Consider the following 16,317-nt stretch of genomic DNA (forward strand, 5'->3'; position numbering starts at 1 on the left):
GGAGGCGAGCGATGGGCCCGGGGAGAGTGCACGTTCTTCAAAGAAGAAAGCGAGAAACTGTAACACCCCCACATCCCGCCATGAGCATCAGCCCTCGCGCTCCCGCTCGCAGGCGCAGCCTTTGAGGCAGACCACAGGACGTGGTCTCATTTAGCGACATGTGGGTCAGTGACCAAAGAGAGCTCAGAACTAGAGCACCTGGAAATGACGTCTGAGCTGTGCAGTGAGCACCCACACGCTGCTACACAGGGTCACCGGAGGCAATCACGCCTCTGCATGGACTCACACTGCCCCTGCTCAGCGATAGCCAGGCTGTTGCACCAGATCATGTCCACCCTGCACAGGGGCAGATACACCCATGCACAGAATTACCCCCCTGCTCAGTCACTCCCGCCCCATGGGTACAGTCACTGAATCACCCCCACTAGGTATACAGCAGTGGTTCTCAAACTTTTGTACTGGTGATCCCTTTCACATAGCAAGCCTCTTAGTGCGACCCCCCCCCCTTATAAATTAAAAACACTTTTTTATATATTTAACACCATTATAATGCTGGAGGCAAAGCAGGGTTTAGGGTGGAGGCTGACAGCTCGTGACCCCCCCATATAATAACCTGGCAACCCCCTGAGGGGTCCCGACCCCCAGTTTGAGAACCCCTGGTATACAGAATCCCCCGCCCCTTGCACACAGCTAGTTTCGCTGCTACCAGCCTGGCTACACACAGTGATGCAGTGGGACGGACACCACACACCCTGTGATAGCCGGCCTGATGCACACGGGCCCCACCCTGCAGAATACCCAGCCGGCGAGGGACAGGCTGCAAAAGTAACACCCATGCTGCACAGATCACACCCACAGGCACACCAAGCCACAGGCACGGACACCACCACCCTCAAGAGCGTGGGCGCCGTCCTTTGCTCGTCCCGCTAACGTGGGCAGGTGCTAGCCGGCTCCCTGCACCCGCCACCGCCAGCAAACTCTAGCCCCCACCTCCCTGCTCCCCCAGGAACCTCCCCACCCCACTGCAGCACCATCAGCTCAGACAGCCGAAGCAGGGCTGCCCCTGAGGGCTCCTGTCTTCCCCCCCTTGCAGGGGTCAGAGCTGGGGGCAGCCTCTCTAGGCAGGACCAGAGCCTGGGCTGTTCTGTGCATCCCCCACCCCCCCTTCTCGGGCAGGGACTACACTTCCCAGCATGCCCGTGCACCTGCGCACTGAGGGGGGCAGTGCAAGTTCCCAGGCTGGGGGCATTGGCGGCTGCTTTCCCACCAGCTTTGTGGATGCCGGAGGGGAAGGGCCGGGCCGTCCAGCACCCGGGCAAAGAGCCCTCGAGCCCCCGGGCGGCCGCTCTCTCCATGCCCCTGCACCCATCGCCCAGGGCCGAGCTGGGCACGGAGCTCTGAAGATGGGGGACCAGAAGGTGAGGCGGGGGGGAGGATGCAGGCTTGGGAGAGCCGGCGCCAGGTGATGCTGCAGCATCTGTCCCCAGGGCTCGGAGATGCAGCGAGCTGGGCCGGGCGAGCATCTCCTCCCCCGGGCCGGCCGGCCCCAGGACTGCAGGGAGCCGAGCGGAGATGGGCTCTGGCTGGCTGGGCCCCCACTCCCCCCTGCAGCCCGGGGGCTTGCTTGGCCTCAGCCATATTCCAGCCCCGGGCTTTGCAGGGTCTGTTCTCTGCACGGGGATGGGGGGAGCAGGAAGGCGTCCCCCCTCCCTGGAAAGGCGGGGGGGCTGTGGCTCCAGAGGGAGGGGCCTGGACTTGGCATGGGGGGAGGGGGGTAATTCAGAGACTGTGCAACAAAGGAAGGGATGTAACATCCCTCCGCAGCTTCCTCCCTCCGGGGAGATGGGGTTGGGGAAATCCCCCCCTCGTCCCTGCACAGTGGGGTTCAAAAATGAAAACAAATGTGGCTGGACAGAACTACAGACCCCCCCCCACAGCCTATTCCCACAGCTGGACAGAACTACAGGCACACACACCCCCCCCACACACACACAGCTGGATGGAACTACCGACCCCCCCCACACACACACACACAGAGCTGGATGGAACTACAGACATCCTTCCCCCCCCCCCCCCCACACACACACAGCTGGATGGAACTACAGACCCCCCCCCCCACACACACACAGACAGACAGAGCTGGATGGAACTACAGACACCCCCCCACACACACACACACACAGAGCTGGATGGAACTACAGACATCCTCCCACACACACATACAGCTGGACAGAACTACAGACCCTCCTGGCGTATTCCCCCAGCCCCTGGCAGGACAGAACTCCAGACCCTCCCCTCCCCCAGCCCTATTCTTCCCAGCCTTCCAGGTCGTCCTGCTGTAATGGCAGCAGATCCAGCTCCCCCAAATCTCCAGTGGGGGGTTCCCAGTGTGCAAGGAGCTTCTTTGGTGCTGAAAGTATTCCCCCAGGGAGGAAAGATAGGCTAAGCTCTGCTCCCGACTCGGCCCACGACCCTGGGACTGGAGCGACATAGACGGGTGAGAGTCTGCCCGTGTGGATCCACTTGGTGACCTTGGCCTGCTCTGCAGAGGTGCTGAGTCCCCTGGACGGCAGCTGGAGTTGTGGTGCCTCGTACTTCTGAAAACACCCACCCTCTGTGTGCCTCAGTTTCTCCATCTGTAATGGGGGAGGGTGTGATTCTCACACTCCTCCTAGGGTGGAGGCACATTTGAGATCCCCCAGTGGAAGGTGCTGGGAAAATGCCAGTGCCCGTTATTCGTTAGTAACACAGAGCCCCAGCGAAGGGGAGGCAGTTCCGTTCGTCTGGTGATAGTGGTGGGTTTTCAGTCATGAATCAAAATGTAGGTACAGAAAGAGGCCCTGCTCTGTACAGGCACATCCCAGCCCGAGACAGTATTTTGATTATTTGCATTAGAGTGACATATAGAGACCCCAACCCAGATTGGAGCCCCACAGTGCCAAGTCTGGCACAGACACCTACTGAGACACAGTCCCTGCCCCAAGGTCCTTACAGTCAAAATAGACAAGACACACTGGATGGGGGAAGGGAAACTGAGGCACAGGGATGGGACTTGCCCAAGGTCACCCAGCAGGCCAGCAGCTGAGCTGGGAATGGAGCTGGGTGCCCTGTCCATAAGACCCCACAGCCTATAGCCTGGAGGAAATAAATGCATTTGCCAGTCTGATGGTAACTAATAAAATGTAATGTCAGTGTGTAAGCAGAGTAGGGCAGGGTCATACCTGGGATGAGAGCTGTGGGAGGAGAGAGACTAGGAGTTCCATTCCTGGCCCCTCTATTGAGTTCCCATGTGACCCATAGGCAAGTAAATGTACCCATCCGTGCCTCAGTTTCCCCAGCTGTTTATAATATAATGTTACTCCCCGAAAGTGCTGTCAGCCTAGGCACCTCACGTCTGGGGCGTGTGTTGAGATGCTTGCACGGAAGGCACGAGGGGCAGCGTGGCACAGTGTGATGTGTTTGTGTCCCTGTTCCAGGCGAGGGGCCCCCCGTGGAGATCTGAGCTGGGCCCTGAGGGAGGGTGAATTGCCCCCGGCTCAGGAGCAGGGGTGGGAGTGGGAGCCCAGGGGTGCCGCTGATGGCAGGCGTTGGTGTTTTGGCCCAGGACGCCCTACGGAAGATCATCACCACGCTGGCCGTGAAGAATGAGGAGATCCAGAACTTCATCTACGCCCTCAAGCAGATGCTGCAGAACGTGGAGGTAATGGGGGGTCCCACCTGGCTCTGCAGGGCTCCCCCTGCCCCAACCCCTGCTCTGTGGGGGTTGGCATCACAGCACCCCGCCACCCTCCTGCATGACACTTCCTCCCATCATCTCCCTTGCATTGTGTTGGCATGACAGGAGCTCTCCCCCACCAACCCCCTAGCATTGGCATGACAGGGCCCCTCCTCCACCAACCCCCCAGCATTGGCATGACAGCGCCCCTCCTCCACCAACCCCCCAGAATTGGCATGACAGCGCCCCTCCTCCACCAACCCCCCAGCATTGGCATGACAGCGCCCCTCCTCCACCAACCCCCCAGCATTGGCATGACAGCACCCCTCCCCCTCCAGCCCCCCAGCATTGGCATGACAGGGCCCCTCCCCCTCCAGCCCCCCAGCATTGGCATGACAGGGCCCCTCCCCCTCCAGCCCCCCAGCGTTGGCATGACAGGGCCCCTCCCCCTCCAGCCCCCCAGCATTGGCATGACAGGGCCCCGCCCCCTCCAACCCCCCCAGTGTTGGCATGACAGCACCCCTCCCCCCACTAATCTCCCAGCATTGGCATGACAGTGCCCCTCCCCCCCAGCCCCCCAGCATTGGCATGGCAGCGCCCCCCGTCACACCCATGCCCCCCACCCCCGCACTGGCGCTGGCCTGGTGTTTCCTTGGGGATGGAATTCGCTGCTCGAAAAGAGCCACTTTTACGAGCATCGTGAAGGGCGAAGCCGAGGGGCCCGTCCCGAGTCATCCGGCTGGGGTGGGGGCCGGCTGGGGAGGGAGGGGCTGGGGCCGGGAAGGGGGTAGCTCAGCAAGCCACAGCTGGGGTAGCCGTCCTGAGCTGGGGCCTGCGCTGCTCTCCCCCTGGCCCGTCTCCCCCAGGCGAACTCCACCAAGGTGCAGGAGGACCTGGAGGGGGAGTTCCAGTCCCTGTACTCCCTGCTGGACGAGCTGAAGGAAGGCATGCTCATGAAGATCAAGCAGGACCGGGCCAGCCGCACCTACGAGCTGCAGGTGAGCCACCCGTCCCTGCTCCAGCCGGGCCCCTGGCTGCCCCCTGCCCCTGCTGCCCCTCACTGGGCCAGGCTCTGTCTGTTCCGCTGCAGAACCAGCTGGCTGCCTGCACCAAGGCGCTGGAGAGCTCCGAGGAGCTGCTGGAGACGGCCAACCAGACGCTGGAAGGGGCCGAGAACCACGACTTCAACCAGGTGCGCCCCCACTCCCCCCCCCCCCCCAGCTGGAGCCAAGGCACCCCCTGGTGGGGCGAAGGGCGAGCTGGGGGGGGGCACACTAACCCCTGTGGTGTAGCAGTCAGGGGCACGTTGTGGGACGCCCCCTCCTGGTGTGGGGAGCTGATCACTGGGGGAGGGGGAAGGCCAGACCCTAAGGGGGCATCCAGTCTCTGGCATCCATGATCCGGTGTCTGACACCCCCATGTCTCCCCCAGCTTCCCCTGGGTCCCCACCCCAGCCACAGTTGAATGCATTTGGGCTGCTGGTGTAGGTTCTCCAGGCCGTGCCACACTCTCTGCAGTGGACATGGGGCTCGGCCTGGTGCAGACTGTACCAGCAGCCCAGCCGTGTTCAGCCACATAGTGCCCAGGCTATGGGAAAAGTGAGGGGTGCAGCTGAGCATGGGGGGGCCAGGGCAGAGGGTTATTAAATCCATGCCATGCATTGCACCGCGGGGAGGGACCAGGGTGGGTCCATGGTGCAGGGTTGAGATTTCAGGCTCCTTATCTATTCCTGTCCTGGACCCCGGCTCTGCCCCCTACTCCGTTTTCCCTTAATATCACGAGCATTGTCACACTGGATCTTATACCGATGACCTCACCAGTCTGGCCCCACCAGTGGATGCTTCAGCCGAAGACCCCTCCTCCTCCCCACCCCGTAATGCCCTGGATTCTGCAATGTCACCCTATGGGGAGCAGACACCTTCCTGACCCCCGCAACCCAGAAGCATGAAGGTCGCTATACCTTGTAACTGTGGAGGCTGCGCTTATTCCTGAGAATTCCTACTCCTTTCTTGAATTTTACTAAGCTATTTGCCTCTGTAATCTCCAGCGGCAGTGAGGTCCGCAGGTTAACTCTGCGTTGGATTATATGATGATGTAGACTGGGATCACCCCATCCTGGGTGAGAAGGGAACTGCAGCTCCTGTGAAGGTAACTTAGGCCAGCCTCTACAGAGAAACAGGCCAGACTGGAGTCCTGGGATGTAGCTTAAAACAGAGAGAGAATTGCTGATTTCAGGAAGACTTTGAGGTGATACCTAGTAGTATAGCAGGAACCAAGCGTCGGGATTCTGAGTTTCTAGTCCTGGCTCTGGGATAGTGTTACCTAGTGGGTAGAGCAGAGGACCCAGGTTCTACTCCTGGCTCTGGGATGGGAATGTTGTCTAGTGGCTAGATGAAGGTGGTTGGGAGTCAGGACTCGTGGGTTCTCTTCCTGTCTCTGCCGCTGACTTGCTCACCTGGGGAAAGCCACTTTCCTGCTCTGTGCCTCAGTTTCCCCCACTAAAATGCTGACCTCACAACTTTGTGCATTTGTGTCCCTGACGGGCTCTGAGTCCTTCCGCTAGGGAGCGCTACAGCAGCACAGAGTACGGTGATTATTATTTATAACGCACCTGGCTGCCCTGTCTGACTCTCTCCTCCTCTTTTTTTTGTTCCCTCTTTTCTCTCTCTCTTTTCCTCTCTGCTTCAAAGGCTGCCAAGCAGATCAAGGATAGGTACGGTACCCGCCGCCCCCGTCTCTCACCCCGCCCCCATGCCATCGCCCGCTCCTCACCGCTCGGAGTGCTGCGCCTTCTTACTAACATAGCGTTAGGCTAGCCTGGTAGCACCGTCCTCTCCCTGCTGCCCTGAGCCCTGGGAGTGAGCCCCCAAGGCTGGAGAGGAGAAGGGGGCAGGATGTCCGGTCACAGAAGACTGAAGACGACCCCAGCATTCCTGGCGGGGGGGAGACAAGGGACAGCTTGGGTCCTGGCTCAGTATGAACACAGATGGTGGATGGTCTCTGATGAACCTGGGTGCTTCCCAGCGCCCCCTAGTCTGGAGGGAATGGGGGGGGCGGGGCTCAGCTGTGTGGGTGCATTCTGGGAAGGGGCCCTTCTGACTCTTGTCCCCCGTTCCCCCCTCCCCCCAGCGTGACCATGGCCCCGGCCTTCCGGCTCTCGCTCAAGGCCAAGGTGAGCGACAACATGAGCCACCTGATGGTGGATTTCACCCAGGAGCGCCGCATGCTGCAGTCCCTTAAATTCCTCCCAGGTAAATGGGGCGGGGGGTGGGTGGGAGCCTCGCGGCCTCACCTGGGGTTGGTGCAGCCCCCCTGGGCTGTCGTGGGTGCCAGAGGGTTTCCCGCAGCCCCGCCAGGCCGTGCTGGGAAGATGTGGGGGTTGGGGGGGGGGGGGTTGGGGAAGGGCCGGGCCGGGCCAGGCCATGGCTGGCAGGACGTGGGGGTTTAGGAGGGGCCAGGCCGGGCCATGGCTGGTGGGGGGTGATGGGGTTTGGGAGGGGCCAGGCCGGGCCATGGCTGGTGGGGAGTGATGGGGTTTGGGAGGTGCCAGGCCGGGCCATGGCTGGTGGGGAGTGATGGGGTTTGGGAGGGGCCAGGCCGAGCCGTGGCTGATGGGGGGTGATGGGGTTTGGGAGGGGCCAGGCCGAGCCGTGGCTGATGGGGGGTGATGGGGTTTGGGAGGGGCCAGGCCGGGCCATGGCTGGTGGGGGGTGATGGGGTTTGGGAGGGGCCAGGTTGGGCCATGGCTGGTGGGGTTTGGGAGGGAACACAAGGACCGTGGCTGCCATCCCTTTGCTCTCACCCTCTCGTCTAGTTCCCAGCGCCCCGGAGATCGACATGGCCGAGTCACTGGTGGCCGATAACTGCGTGACGCTGGTCTGGAGGATGCCCGACGAGGACAGCAAGATCGACCACTACGTCCTGGAGTACCGCAAGACCAACTTCGAGGGGCCCCCGCGGGTGAAGGAGGACCAGCCCTGGATGGTGATCGAGGGCATCAAGCAGACCGAGTACACCCTAACTGGTGAGGGGAATGGGGGCGCCTACTCACTGCAACCCCAAAGGGGGTGCTGACAGAGAATGGGATAAGCGCACTGGCTGTGGGGGGAGCTCTGGCTACTCCCATACCAGCCTGACCCAGCAGGGGGTGCTGTAGGGAGCGGGGCAGGAGCACTGGATGTGGGGCCAGTTCCTGGCTACTCCAGTCCCGGCCTCACCCAGCAGGAGGCGCTGTAGGGAGGGGGGCAGGAGCAGGGAGCAGGGGCACCGGCTGGGGGGAGATCCCAGCGACTCCGGTTCTAGCCTGTCCTAGTAGGAAGTGCTGGAGGGTGCCGGGCGGAGGGCTGGCTGTGGGGGGCCCTGCTGAGCGCTGGCATGGGCCCCCTGCTCCCGTCTAACCCTGGCGACTCCCCTCAGGCCTCAAGTTTGACATGAAGTACATGAATTTCCGCGTCAAGGCCTGTAACAAGGCTGTGGCGGGCGAGTTCTCCGAGCCGGTCACCTTGGAAACCAGAGGTGCGTTGGGGGGGGGAAGGCAGGGGCACGGAATTAGGGGGTACAGCCTGCATCAGTGACACCCCCTGCCACTCCCATCCCACTCTCCTGGGCGGAGGCGGACCCCACTGGACACCCCCCAACACCCCCACACCTGCCTGCGAGTGACACCCATGTGGCTGGGGGCATGGGGCAGGGCTGGGTGTGCCCTGCAGAGCCCTGGCACCACGGGGCTCCCAGCCCATAGGGCAGCCTTTGCCTTCCCCCTCTGTCCTCCCCCAGTCAGGGTAAAGCACCCAGCGTGGGGATCCAGGGATCCTCAACAGCACCTGAGAATCCCCCCCATCCTCCCCTCCCCATCCCCCATCTGGGACACCTCACTGACCTCGGTGATCCCATGCATGGGTAGTGAGTCCCCCTTGAGATGGGGTACGAAGCTGGGGGAGGGGGCTGGAGAGAAGGTGGGGCTATGGGGGGGCTTGTCCCTGGGATGGGGGAGAGGGGAGTTCTCCACAAGTTGGGGATGAGGTCGGGGGGCAGGGAGCTGGTGGAGTTCAAGGGGATGTGGGAGGGGCTCCTGCCCGGGGTGGGGTGAGATGGGGTGGTGGGAGCAGGGCTCCCTGTGATGAGGGTGGGGTGCTGGGGAGGGGGCTCCCCCAGGACAAGGGGGCTCGGTCCAGGTCTGACCGTGCCCGGGGCTCCCTCCCCAGCGTTCATGTTCCGCTTGGACGCCAGCACCTGTCACCAGAACCTGAAGGTGGAGGAGCTGAGCGTGGAGTGGGACGCCATGGGGGGCAAGGTGCAGGACATCAAGGCCCGGGAGAAGGACGGGAAGGGCAGGACGGCGTCCCCGGTGAACTCCCCCGCCAGGTAAAGCCCTGGCCCTCTGCAGCACACGCTCACACCCCGCAGCACGGAGGGGACAGAGAAGCTGAGAATAGCCGGAGGCTCGGGAACAGAGACGTCCTGTCCCAAAGGCCTCAGCCCCCAGGCCCTGGGTCAAACCCAGCCATACAGCCAGGGGAAAGGGGTACGGGCCCAGTCATGGACCAATCCCCCGGGGCGGATCCAAGGGGGTCATGGAGGAAGCCGGGGTGCAGGCTCCACCCTCTAAGCCGTTCTCAGGGGACAGGACCTGGGAAGCCGGACGGAGCCAGGGGGTTGGGCCCTGGCCTGTCATTGAGAGATGGCAGAGTGAGGGCAAAGGCCGGGAAGGAGCCTCAGGGTGAGGGCAAGGGGACCCTATCCCTGGGGCAGGAAGCGGGGCTGCAGCTTGTCTGTCTGTCCCGCCTTCTGTAGGTGCCTGCAGTCTCCGAAGAGGATGCCCTCGGCCCGCGGGGGCAGGGACCGCTTCACGGCCGAGTCCTACACAGTGCTGGGTAAGGGGGCAGGGAGTCTGTGTGTGTGGGCGTGGGGCAGGTTACACCGTCATGGGGGGTGGATGGGGGGGGGGAAACAACGTCGCCTGCTGGCGAGTGGGGCCCCTGGGGGGCCCGTGAAACTCAGTCGCGTGTGCCAGGCGCTGGAATCCTGATCCGATTGAAAACCAGACTGTGTGCTGGGGGGTGATCGGGGGGTAAGGGGGCGGGGCAGCCTGGGATCCCCGTGGTCCCTGCTCCCTCCACCCATACATGTGTGGGCGGGGGGGCGCTGGGATCCCCGTGGCCCCCCCAACCCCCATCCCTCCGCAGGCGACACGCTGATTGACGGGGGAGACCACTACTGGGAGGTGAGGTACGACCGGGACAGCAAGGCCTTTGGCGTGGGCGTGGCCTACAGGACCCTGGGCAAGTTCGACCAGCTGGGCAAGACCTCGTCCTCCTGGTGCGTCCACCTCAACAACTGGCTGCAGGTCAGCTTCACCGCCAAGCATAACAACAAGGCCAAGGTCCTGGACGTGCCCGTGCCCGACTGCATCGGCGTCTACTGCAACTTCCACGAAGGTGACGCCGTGTGTGTGTGTCTGTCTGTCCTGCTGCCCCATGCTGGGGAGGGAGAGCCCTGGTCTGCTTGGGTCTCTCCGTCAATGGCCCCAGAAACCATGGGCCTCTTTCCAGCCCCAGCCAAGGCAGCGGCAGGGCAGGGCAAACTCCCCACCCCTCCCAGTGAGCCCCAGCCCTGTCCCCGCAGAGTTCTGTCTCTGCTGCCCAAACTGCCCGAGAGCCCCTGCTTGTCTGGGCTGCCACCAGCCGGGAGCTGCGCCAGGGCGCTGCCAGCCTCGGTCAATTCCAGCTGGTGACCTGGGGCTGGGCTGCCCGGCGGGTTCCTGGCAGCGGCGTGGGCGGGTGCGAAGAGCAGCTTGCACGGCTGCTGCCTCTAGCCCCGCTGGGGCTCGGTGTCGGGGTAGAAATTCCCAGAACTGGGCAGCCCCTCTAGGCCTAAGCTTCCCCATGCGATCAGACGCTGACGCCCTTCCCAGGCCGCTGGGGCTGGAACGGCAGCCTGGGAAGGGGGTTGCAGATTCTCAGGCTGGGCTGGGTCTGACCCGAGGGCTGAAGGGGAGGCCAGGGGTGAGAAATCCCCCCCCTCCCTCCACCGTACACCTTTGCTGGGCTGCTCGGCCCTCCTCTTCTGATTCTTCCTGTGTCTGCCCGCAGGTTTCCTGTCCTTCTACAACGCTCGAACCAAGCAGCTGCTCCATACGTTCAAGGCCAAATTCACCCAGCCGGTGCTTCCTGCCTTCATGGTAAGGGGCTGTTCACGGGGTGGGGGTGGGGGACACTGTGGCTTGGGGCTCTGGGAGAGGAAGCTGGGGTCCAGATGCTCTCCCCTCCCTGGTCAGGGAGGGTTACTGCATGAGCCCGGCCCTTGGGGTGGTAATGGGGGTGGGAAAGGAGGAGAGTGGACCCCACTGACTCAGCTCCAGCCCCTCCCCCAGGAGGGCTCACTTTGCCTTGTTTCTGTCTCGTTTTCTGGGCCGGGGTCAGACCCAGCACCCAGCAAAGCCCTCAGATGCTAGAGACGAGATTCAGATGGCCCAGCTGCCTCTGCTGGGACACTGCTGTGCGGGGAAGCTCGCAGCACCAGAAGACCCAGCTGTCTTAGAATGGGCATAGCTCACCAGACAGTCTGCTAGCTTGGTGGCTATCAAACCGTGGTTTGCCGGGGGACAGCGAATGGGAGGGGAGGTTTCTACGGGCCAGTCTCTCCCTGGTAATAATAATTAGTTCGATGGAGTGCTTTTCCTTAGACCACCTCCATGCGCTTCACAATCTTTAACGTATGCGAGGTTGACTGGGTTTCAGGAGACCTGTGTTCAAGTCCTGGCTCTGCCACTGGGTGGACTCTGGGCAAGTCACTTTGCTGTTGCGGGCCTCAGTTTGCCTATCTGTAACATGGGGATAATCTTGCTCTGCCTCCCAGGGACAAGTGGGAGGTAAAAGCCATGGCCGGGAGCGAGGCACTCAGAGTGAGATAAATATCTGGCTGCTGTGACGCCTGCAGCCCCCCTTTTCCCTGGCTGTGGCATCCCCCGTACGCCATGCCTGCTGGGGATGGCGCCCTCTGCAGGCGGCTGCAGTAACTGCCTCCTTGTCCTCCCTAGGTTTGGTGCGGCAGCTTCCACGTCTATTCTGGACTGCAGGTCCCCAGCACTGTCAAATGCCTCCAGAAGCGAAACAGCGCCACCAGCAGCTCCAACGCCAGCCTGACTTAGACGCACGTGGCCCCCTGGCGCGGTGGGACCGGGCCACCTCCTGGCTCCCGGGAACCAGGGAAAGACGCACTGTGGCCTGTTGAGTTGTCTTTCCTCCCAGTTCCTGGAAGGTTGCTCGAGGCGGAGAGGCTGGTGCTGCAGCGACTCGAACGCTCTGAATGTACCGAGACTTACCTACCTACGATTGTAAACCTCCCTCCCCCTCCCAGAGCATCCCTTCCCACCTCCTCACACTTGCCTTTAAGAGACAGGGGCACGTCCACGAGCCAGCCTCGTGCCAAAAGCAGGCCATGCAGATGACCGCCTTTAAGCGCACCCCGGTCTCAAGTCCAGGGGATGGGGCCTCCTCCGGCTGAAAGCGTTTGGTGGGGTTTTTTTGGTCCTGGCAGTCATAAAACCCGACGCTTAAAGGTGGTACCGGGAACGTGGGCACTCGTCTGCTTTTAGAGCCCGTTAGCCTCTCGGATGACAAAAGCTGCTTCTGGCCTTAATAATAAACCTAGCGCTAGGCATAGCCGTCCCCTCTGCTGTCTGGTGTCAGCTTGTGCTCGGGCGAGCCAGTGGCGGTCGGGGGCCAGGCGCGGGGAAGGGACGACGGCGTCTTTGCCCCTTGCTGCTCCCGCCACGAGGCACCGTTAAAATCTGGCGCTGGGCTGCCCGCATCATGCAGCTGCCTCACGTCTGGGGGCAGGGGAAGGGGGGCAGCTGGCTCCCAGCAAGGACGGGGGAAAGGCTGACTGCTGAAGGAGGTTTTACATCTAACCCCTCTGCACCACCCCCTGTAACGGAGAAGAGCTCAAAGCAACGCCCCAACCCTGCTTGGCCTGGTGTGGGCTGGAGTGCAGGGCAGTAGCTTCCCACGAAGGGGTAACAGCCTCTCTCTGCGTTAGCCACAGTCCCGCCCCGGCTGCGGTCAGTGGAATAACGTTTCTCCCGCTCTTCCATTTCAGGACCGTGGACGACTGGCGCGGGGATGGGTAGCTGGGGGGTTGGTGGCTGGCTGGGGTCGGCTCAGCTCCCAACCCAGGGGCCCTTTGGGGCAAAGTTTCAGTGGGGGCAGGCGGCGCAGGAGGGTGGGCAGAGGGTTTCCAGGCCGGGCGCCGTCCCGCTCTGGTGTGTGTAACCCCTGCAAGGGATCTGCAGCCATTAGGGCCCGGAAAAGCCCTTTCGGTGCAAAACCCAGCCCCTCCGAGCTGAGTCACACAGCACGGCCAAGCTGGAGGCCTTCCCGGGGCTCCAGGCTGGAACTGCACAAGGGCCCACCTGGCTGCATGCCAGTATTGACCCAGGGCGGTGCCAGCCGGTCATGACCCCCTGGCACCCTGGTAAACAGACAGGCCAGCTCAGGGGTGGAGCAAGTCAGTGTGGGCCAGTAGCGGGCAGCAGGGCAATAGTGAATTCAGCCTGGGGCTATAGCCACACTTACCGTCCTGGGCAATACCTTGGTCCCCACAGGAGTGAAGCCGCTTCCAAAATGATAATGCATGGAAAATAAACCCTTTTGTGTGTGGCCGCAAGGCCGAGTAGCCCCCCCGAAACCCACTAGTTAATCCGAATTACTGTTCCAGTTCAGCGAGCCATGAGAATGCAATCCGGGCCTTTGTTACTCAGACAAAGGGCTGGGCCCGTTGGCCATGGGCGCACTGCTTTGGAAAGAAACTAGCTCGTCCTTTACGATGTAGCCGGAGCCTGCTGGCCTGGGACAGCTTTAGCACGCTGCTCGAGCAGTGCATGACAGTGCAGACACCCCCCACCCCACCCCCCGAGCAGCTGCCATGGCTAGCAGAGGGAACGGCATCCAGGTGCCAATTCCAGCTGCCGTTTGCCCTGTCACCCTGCAGAGGGCTGGTCTCTCCCACAGACGCTACCAGCCCGGCTGAGCACCTATCACGGGGAGGGCTAGCGCTTGGTACCGCTGTGTATCAGCCCCTGACCACTGCAGCCACCAGCAGGGGCTTGGGGAACCTCCCACTGCAGGGTGGCGGAGATGGCCTCCAAGGGGCAGGATGGTGCAAGGGGAACCCAATCAAGGATGTTTTATACACTAAACCCCTAATGCCACCTAGTGAAAAACACACATCAAGGAAAAGAGATCAAAGCAACTCCCTGGCTGGTTTGCATCGTCCCTTTGGAATCCAGCAGGGTAAACCCACCGCCCCCATACTTAACACCCCCCCCCCTCCATCCTTTCACAGCGACAGTCAAATCCTACCATTCCTAAAGTACCTTCGCAGTTAGCTCTTGCGTTAATTAAGTCCCAGCGTACAGCCTGGCTTTGGGGCCGAAGGGGGAAGCCCAAAAATTCTCAAGCGGGCCCCGCGCTGTTGGGTACCCAGCCTGAGGCAGCCGGCACCTGCTGTTTAAAAGGGCTGAGCCTCCCGCCGCTCCCACTGACTTCCACAGGAATTCAGGGTTCTGAGACCCTCTGAAAACCAAGCCCAAGCTGTCTCAAGTTGGGCACCCCAAAATCACGAGCGACTCACCCAAGGCCACAGAGCACGGCAGTGGCAGAGTCAGGCCTCAAAGCCAGGAGTCTTGACGCCTACCCTCCTGCTCTAGCCTCTGCACCCAATCCCCTCTCCCCAGCCGACGTGACCGCTACTGCGGGAAGCTGGGGCTAGCACCGCTTAGCACCGGCGAGTCGAGGGAAAACGGTCGCTTTTATTAGCAACGTATGCAAAGTGGGTAACAATCACACAGTACAAATCCCTTCCAAAGCACAGACCTCTGTCCAGCCGGAGAGCCAACGAGCCCGTCCTCAGCTGACGTACAGCAGCACAGCACCGCCGCTTTCAAGGCACTACAAGTGCAACATACAGGATGGAGAGGGACGGGCGGTGTGTCACCAGGTCTAGCATCATGGCGCACCATGGCACGTGCCAAAGACAAGCTGCGCAGGTCCCTGCTTGGAAAAGTCCGGTGGCCAGGCCAGGCCAGGCTCTCTGGGCCCCTTCTTGCAGGGGTTAGCAGGAAGGGAAGGGAGGCAGCCTGCACAGATCAGAGAATTGCAGGGGGTTCGGGGATAAGCCCTTGCCTGGGAGAGGGAATGATTCATGGCTGAGGCTTTAAAGGGAATTTGACATTTGGAAAAATACTGATTCACCCTGAGAGGAACGAAGGATCTTTTCCCCCCTAAAGGGAATTAGGAAAATTAAGGATCTAAATTAGCTGTTACTGCTCAAAAAAGAGATCTTGGAGCCATTGTGGATCATTGTCTGAAAACATCTGTTCAATGTGCAGCAGCAGTCAAAAAAGCTAAACAGTGTTAGGAACCATTAGGAAAGGGATGGATAATAAGACAGAAAATATCATAATACCACCCTATAAATCCATGATATGGACACATCTTGAATACTGCCTGCAGTTCTGGTTGCCCCATTTCAAAAAAGATATATTGGAATTTTGAAAAGATACAGAGAAGGGCAACAAAAATAACTAGGAGGATGGAACAGCTTCCCTAGGAAGAGAGGTTGAAGAGACGGACTTTTCAGCTTAGAAAAGAGATGACTAAGGAGGGATATGATAGAAGGAAGTGTTATTTACCCCTTCACATAACACAAGAACCAGGGGTCACCTAATGAAATTAATAGGCAGCTGGTTTGAAGCAAACAAAAGGAAATATTTCTTCACACAATGCACAGTCAACCTGGGGAACTCGTCGCCAGGGGATGTGGTGGAGGCCAAAAGTATGACTGGGTTAAAAAAGGAATTCGATCCATTCATGGAGGGTAGGTCCAGCAATGGCAATTAGCCGAGATGGTCAGGGGCGTAACCCCATGCTCTGGGTGCCTGTAGCCTCTGACTGCCAGAAGCTGGGACTGGATCACTCAATAACTGCCCTGTTCGGTTCATTCCCTCTGAAGCATCGGGCACTGGCCACTGTTGGAAGACAGGATCCTGGGCTAAATGGACCATTGGGCTGACCCAGGCTGGCTGTTCTGATTGATCAGTGCGGACGCGGGGGAGGGACTGAGCAGCTCCCTGGAGTCCTGGGTCATGTTGGCAGGGGCCACAAGACCTTCCCACGCATCACCTTGCCAACACCCCCAGTTCCAAACAGGAGCTCCCTGCTATACCAGCCCTGGGCCCTGCTCCCAGCTCGGCCAGTGCCCTCAGCTGCAGCCTCCCCTCCCCCCAGTCCAGCCAAGGGGCTTCCCTGAGGCACACCTCTGTCAATGCACCCCACTTCAGGACTGCCCTGGGCTCCCCCTGCCCTACATACAGCTTTGCTGATGCCTCCCCAAACCCAACCTGCAGCCCCCCTGCTATTCTAGCCCTGGGAGGCCCCCTGGCCAGCTGCCCCATAATTCTAGCTTGCAGCCCCTCTGGCATGCCAGCCACAGGTGTGCCACTCCTGCCCCCCAGCTCTGCCTTTGATTTACCCTGCACTGTGAAACACCCCTAAGCAAACTGGGCATAGGAAGGCATCACCCATCTCCCCCGCCACCCATGC

At 61.1% G+C, this 16,317-nt stretch overlaps 1 protein-coding gene across 1 annotated transcript; it reads left to right on the top strand.

Moving 5' to 3' along the window:
- Positions 1–1,193: 1,193 nt before the first annotated feature.
- Positions 1,194–11,864, top strand: FSD1 (fibronectin type III and SPRY domain containing 1). Its single transcript, XM_065422203.1, has 13 exons — positions 1,194–1,418; positions 3,605–3,700; positions 4,582–4,713; positions 4,806–4,907; positions 6,406–6,428; positions 6,845–6,966; positions 7,530–7,739; positions 8,132–8,230; positions 8,920–9,079; positions 9,509–9,588; positions 9,901–10,152; positions 10,807–10,895; positions 11,754–11,864. The coding sequence occupies exons 1-13, from the start codon at positions 1,194–1,196 to the stop codon at positions 11,862–11,864; spliced, it is 1,701 nt and encodes a 566-aa protein (XP_065278275.1).
- Positions 11,865–16,317: the final 4,453 nt, after the last annotated feature.

The sequence above is a fragment of the Emys orbicularis genome, chromosome 24 (assembly GCF_028017835.1).
Source record: "Emys orbicularis isolate rEmyOrb1 chromosome 24, rEmyOrb1.hap1, whole genome shotgun sequence".
Classification (NCBI taxonomy): domain Eukaryota; kingdom Metazoa; phylum Chordata; order Testudines; family Emydidae; genus Emys; species Emys orbicularis.

Coding starts and splice junctions, on each gene's coding strand:
- FSD1 (XM_065422203.1), top strand. CDS start 1,194: ATGCCCGTGCACCTGCGCACTGAGGGGGGCAGTGCAAGTTCCCAGGCT. Junction 6,429..6,844: donor GCCAAGCAGATCAAGGATAG/GTACGGTACCCG, acceptor CCCTCCCCCCAG/CGTGACCATGGCCCCGGCCT. Junction 7,740..8,131: donor GACCGAGTACACCCTAACTG/GTGAGGGGAATG, acceptor GACTCCCCTCAG/GCCTCAAGTTTGACATGAAG.